Source organism: Eutrigla gurnardus (genome assembly GCF_963514095.1).
Source record: "Eutrigla gurnardus genome assembly, chromosome: 11".
Taxonomy (NCBI): Eukaryota; Metazoa; Chordata; class Actinopteri; order Perciformes; family Triglidae; genus Eutrigla; species Eutrigla gurnardus.
The window spans coordinates 22,223,461-22,229,391 of record NC_139925.1 but is presented as its reverse complement, the minus strand read 5'-3'; the positions used below and the strand labels follow the sequence as shown (position 1 = coordinate 22,229,391).

At 42.2% G+C, this 5,931-nt stretch overlaps 1 protein-coding gene across 1 annotated transcript; it reads right to left on the bottom strand.

Annotated features, from left to right (window-relative positions):
* Positions 1-1,179: 1,179 nt before the first annotated feature.
* LOC311020819 (uncharacterized protein) lies at positions 1,180-5,392 on the bottom strand. The gene is made up of 7 exons (XM_084021034.1): positions 5,350-5,392; positions 4,887-5,130; positions 4,243-4,440; positions 3,560-3,726; positions 3,292-3,441; positions 2,454-2,626; positions 1,180-1,938 (listed from the first exon to the last, which is right to left on the bottom strand). Exons 2-7 carry the CDS (start codon positions 5,070-5,072, stop codon positions 1,502-1,504), a joined length of 1,311 nt encoding a protein of 436 aa, XP_083877160.1. The 5' UTR covers positions 5,073-5,130; positions 5,350-5,392; the 3' UTR covers positions 1,180-1,501.
* Between the last annotated feature and the right edge of the window lie 539 nt (positions 5,393-5,931).

Genomic DNA, 5,931 nt, shown 5'->3' with positions numbered 1-5,931 from the left:
TGAGGGGCGGCTGTGGCTCAGAGGTAGACCGAGTCCTCCAAACGGAAGATCGGTGGTTCGGTTCCTGGCTCCTCCAGTCCGCATGCTGAAGAGTCCTTGGGCAGGATACTGAACCCCAAATTGCCACTGAAGGCTGTGTGTGAATGAGTTAGACTAGATGAGATCCTGATAGGCAGGCGGCGCCTCTGTCATCAGCCATGGGTGAGTGGAGACATGTAGTGTTAAGCAACCTTAAGTCGTCGAAAAAGACTAGAAAAGCACTAGAGAAATGCAGGTCCAGTTACCATTAACATGAATGAATATATATATATATATATCTCATCAGGTTACAAGCTAAACTGATATTCCAAATCTTCCATATGGTGACGTACTTCCCAGTGAGGCAGGACTTATGTTAGGAATTTGATTTGATGGTTGAAAAGAGGGCCAATGGATGGATGGCATAATGATATTGGTTTACTGGAGCACGTGTCATACTTTGTTTTCCAGGAAGAAAAAAATATTGGATTTTTACATAAAAATAGGAATAAATGTACATTTTTGTGACCTAAAAGGCTTTAAAAAAGGATTTTAATTTCACTTAATTTGACTTTTAGCAGGCCCCCATAAATATAATATGAAGAAGTAACACATCCACTGTCTGCTCTCTCTCTCTCTCTCTGCATGTTTGACCTGGGAATGAAGTAAGATGACTTGTACTTTTTTCGTATTCACATGAACATACTTTGTAAGGACAGCTACAGTATGAACTAAAAATAAATAGTATTAAATATTTAACACAATGCATATTTTGCCAACTCCTCAAGGATGTCTAGGTCTATGATTACTGTCATCTGATTCCCCCCTAATGCATACTCATTTGATTGGATGTTAAAGCCAATAACAGAGTTCCCCATCACCTAAAGTGGTCTGCAGTAGAGCCACACCCTCTTTTTCAGAAAACATGGCTGAGGTGAGGAGGATGCGTAAGCGTATTTTAATCTATTAGTCATATTTAAGTACAGAATTTGTGTTTAAACATGGTGTTATATGACTATATATTATATTATATTATATTATAAATCAAAGTACTGCATCATATTGAAGATTTATAACATTCACCACTTGATCGGTTTGGTGGCTCTGAATGTCACCAGAGGGGAAATAAATAGGGGAATACTGTAAATCCAGTTTATAATATGTGTTTATTCTGCAGAAATACTGTCTTATGGAGATATTTCAGAAATTGAGGATATTCTTAGTGATGACGAGGCTAATGCAAAATAAATATGCAATGTGTTTACAGCACCACTTTATTCAATGATATCATTTAACCATTCATGAAAAATAAATAAACTCAAAAGGTGACGTTTCGTTGGCATCAACCGGAAGTTGTTATTAGTTATTATTGCTAAGGATTTACAAGTGCAACCCACCATCACAATTTACTTGTTTTTGGAACAAAATTAGGTTGTGAATAAATTAAGCAAACATGGAGTTTAGTTTAATGTTTCTCTTCATCTCATGATTGCTGCTGTCCATCATGTCCATCATGTCCTCTCTCATCCGGCTGAGTCTCCGCAATGCTCAGATGCAAACTTTCATCCCTCTGCTCACGTTCCTCCGCCTCGTCTCCTCTTTCTCTGCCGTCCATCTCCCCCCCACGGCCTCCTTTGTCCACGCCCACTCTTTGCTCTCGTCCTTTCAGATCCACTCCATCACTTTGTTCCATCCTATTTCTCCCCCCTGTCTCATTTGTACATCCTGGTTCAGTTCTTAGTGTCCTCACATTATCACTAGCCTCCCGAAAGTAGTTCTCCAGCGTTGCCACGGGTCCTTTACCAGAGAACAAGTGGTGCAGGTATGCCTGGGCGTATTGATCTGAGGTGATAAGGTCCAGGTTAATGGAGGAAGACGCAGTTTCAGAGGTGTCTTCAGGCCCAGAGAGACTCCTTCCCCCTGTTAAATTCAACTGATGTGAGTTAAACGGACACTTCCTCCCCAAATCCAAAATCCACATTTGTCCTCTTACTTGTAGGTCTATTGATCAAGCTAGATTGTTTTGATACGAGATGTCTAGTTGTGGTGATATCGGCAGTGAGATGTCTGCATGGAAATAAAATGGACAAAATGTTAAATGTCTATTTTTATGGATATCTGCCTCGTAAAACTCAACAGCAATGTCTCTGAACCTGCTCACAATATCTGGGGATTATCTGGAGTTACCGGCTCCTGGTTTCTGGAAACACTGCTGTTGAGTTTAGAATTTATTTTTGTCCCATTACATTATATTTGAGAGAAGGTAGACATATCTCCAGTGGCTATCTTCAAAACTTGGCAAAACACACCAAAACAATCTATATTGATCAATAGCACGACAGTTAAGAGGAAAATATGTATAATCTTGGGTGGAATTATCCCATTAAATGCAACTTGACTGAGAAAGGCATAAGCAGTTTTTCAAGAAAGTCTACCTGTCTCCATCTTCATGGCGGACAGAGGGATTGTCACACTCTTTCCTGTCTCTCTGTCTGTCACAGTGAGGCCCATCATGGCTCCGTCCTCTGGGACCTCGCTGGAGGAGTCACATGATGCCAGAAGACCCCCGTGACATTTCATCACACACACAGTATTTGACTTATAAAGCCTATAATGGAGACATGTGGGAAGGGAAGGGAATAATTGGGAAACAAATCAGAAAATCTCAATTAACTAATTATTTCTTATGACGTCCCCCATTCAAGTTCGGTATGTCGGTCGTCACCATCTTGGATTTTGGCCGTCGCAATATTGGAATTTTTGCAACCAGTGAACAGAGGAAAACTGTACAGCTCATTGATGAAGTAATCTTAGTAACTAATTGGTCGCGATGCCACGGTAGCGACCAGTCAAACACAAGGTAGAAACGCCCTAAACCATAACCTGCTTTATGGTCTCATGAATACTTGAAACTAGAGAATGGGACCATGAACTCATGTTTACAATGTTTACTGAGGTAATAAATCAAAGTAGGGTCATTTTTTATAGACTTATCATATACTTCAGAGTATGCAAGCCTAAGGCGCATCGCCATTGGCTTTACTTTTCAGAACTGGAGGTGGAAGTCTGGTTTGTAGCTGTCTGCTGGTCAAAAATCCATTGATGAAACATCTGCATCAAGTTTTGGCTTTCATGTTTTTCCCCATTTTACTGATGTGCTGTTGATTTTGCTGCCTGGCTGTATATATTTGTATATTGACCCTTCAAACCCATTAGGACACCACAACCTGCAATGCAGTTGATTGCTAGATGGCTGCTCCTACTGTATATTACCTGTAGGCAGGTATGATCTGTGCGAGGTCTTCCTTGTACTGCTCCAGTGCAGCCCTTGCAGCCAGAGGCTCCACCTGACCCTCAAGACCAGCCAGGTGAACCAACATGTGGGTGTGAAATGCAGCTCCGCTGGCCCAGTGCCTCAGAGACCTGCAGGAACAGACAGCGTGACAGCAAAATGATCCGCCAGCACTACTGTTTACTCTGTGCTTTGTGGTGTTTCACCCCGCACTCTGCTGCTCTACTGAACAACACCCTCCTCTCTCACCTGGAGTCACAGTCTCCCCCCAGCATACATGTCTTCAGTTGGGTGAGGATGAGGCTGAGCTGGGCCTCAAGTCTGATGGAGTCCTGGATCAGCCTGCTTTTGTCACTCAGGTTGATCCTACAGCGCTTCAGGTACTCCTCCATCACCTCCTGCAGCTCCCAGACCCTCTGCCCGAGGGAGACGATTCAACAGTGTTGATTTTCAGATTTGGGGATTCGTCACTTTCTTGTTACAATCAAAATCAAGATGATTCAGTAGCAGGCTTGTTTGAAAAACAATTTGGCTGAAATGTGTCAGTAGTAGTAGAAAAAGAAATTAGGATTATCCTCGTTCAAGTCTGATAGATAGATAGATGGATAGATAGATAGATGTCTGTGCTGTGTTTAGGATTTAAGAAGGTGACGAAGGTTTTGCCAGGATGTTTTCCTCAGTTAATTTAAAAATAAAGTAATGAAAAATTATCCTGTTAAAGCTTTTCCTACATTCTTCAAATCACAATCATAAACAGGGATGAGAAATCCATTTAGATGAGACATAGAAAAGAAATAACAATATTTTCTTTTTCTCACTTGCAATTCAGGGCTTCCAGACAGTAGATATACACTCTCTACAGGAATATACACTTTAATATTTCACAAAGCACTCTTATTACTTTTTACAAAATCCCTTCATTATTTTCTTACCTGGCGTGATGATGACGCTGCTGACTTCCCTTTCACACCTGATGACTGTTTTGACGATGTGTAGACCATATCCATCACCATAGTAACCGCTAATCCCACCAGGCCGGCCAGGCGTGGCTCATCTGAGAAGGATGACAATCGGCCAATCAGGTCCCTCAGGTAGGTTGGCGCCCTGTTCCCAATGTCGCTCCGCAGCTGCTTCAGAAGAAATGACCAGAAATGTAACAGAATTTCAGGATGCTGCTTCTCGCCATCCGTCTCAATGATAGAAGAACGCTGTGGGAGTAAATTGTTCTCACTTCTTCTGCAGAAACTGCATTTTGTCACCATCATATTGCTCCTTTTGGCCATTGTTTTGATTTGTCACCTCTTTACAATTCCCAACAGACTCACACTTCTGGTACTGAGTGCTGCTTCACTTTGCACAATCGCTCTTTATTAACAGTCTCAAGGTAACAACATCTTTCTTCCTCCTCCTGTTCATCCCCAGCTGCACTGCATGAATGGATTTAAAGGTGAAATCAGTGAGTACTTCACCCACTCACTCTGTTTCGGCGGAATCGCCTCCTGTTTTGTGGGCAGTGTACGTTTTTACTCATTAGCGGTGTCGTCATAGTTACTGTCACTTTCTTTTGATCCCTGACCTGTTGCAGTTGTTCCTGGAGACTGGCCCGGGAGTCGGATCTCTCGTTGTGATTGGCCAGGAGGAGAGGGTGGACGACGCCGAGGTCAGGCACGGCACCGCCTTCCAACATGGCGGCGTAAAGGAGAGGACCAATCGTGTCCATTGCTTGAGAAAGCTCTTCTTCTGATGAAAACAGCTGGCCCATACTGATGTCTTTTGTGTGTAGCGACAAACCAGTAGATATTCCTAATTCACTGCAGCATCTGAGAAAGAATAGAGGGAAACTCAACAAAAACAAACCTACAGCATTTAATGAATGATGCATCATATACTATATTATGCCTTTAACACGAGTTGTGAATGTCTTTACACAAATCAAATATATATTTATTTAATTTATCATGTCAGCAAGACATAACACTTTCCAAATACCTCTGAAGTAGCACCCTAACATTTCACACCGCCATTCAGTCACATCTAACCTCTCTGTTCCTGCAGTGTGAGTTGTGCTCTGGAAGGCCGGACTCCTCCCTCTTCCTGCTGCAGTGAAGAGATTAACCAAGACAACACGGCAGCAGAAAGTAGCTCAGTGGTAAACCTAGACCTCCCCCTAGCTGCATGGACCAGGAAATGCAAGCCCTGTGGATGCTGAGGACAGAAAAGTCTTCAAGGCCAAAGAGGGTTTTATCCCAGTAATCTCCTCCTTTTTTGTTGGGTTTCTGCCTTTGGTGCGTGGGGAATTAAAACCCCAGAGAAAAGTTATTTTGTACTCTTTCTTATAGGGTTCTTAAAGTGAATGCATGATAGTTAAATTAAACTAATCCTCCTTGTGCTTAGGGGACTCCCTGGAAGAATCCAGAGGTCCTTGGGAATGAAAGTAATAGCTACAAAGTCTTGATGGCTGTGTTAAACATTGAAGAAATAGGCCAAGGGCTTTCAGCTTTTTTATTTAGCTAAATGGAACAGTGGCCTTGGTAGTGAGGCAATGTTGACTTTTTTTTTACTTGATAAAATATGGGGCAAGGGGATTTGGGATTTTATGTAGCGTGAGAGATGTTCTTTGT

What these genes read in the sequence shown, in the direction of transcription:
- LOC311020819 (XM_084021034.1), bottom strand. Translation starts at nt 5,072, where the DNA reads ATGGGCCAGCTGTTTTCATCAGAAGAAGAGCTTTCTCAAGCAATGGAC. An exon ending in TCCAGGAACAACTGCAACAG is followed by an intron (nt 4,441 to 4,886) that starts GTCAGGGATCAA and finishes TTTCTTCTGAAG; the next exon opens with CAGCTGCGGAGCGACATTGG. An exon ending in CGCCATGAAGATGGAGACAG is followed by an intron (nt 1,939 to 2,453) that starts GTAGACTTTCTT and finishes TGAATTTAACAG; the next exon opens with GGGGAAGGAGTCTCTCTGGG.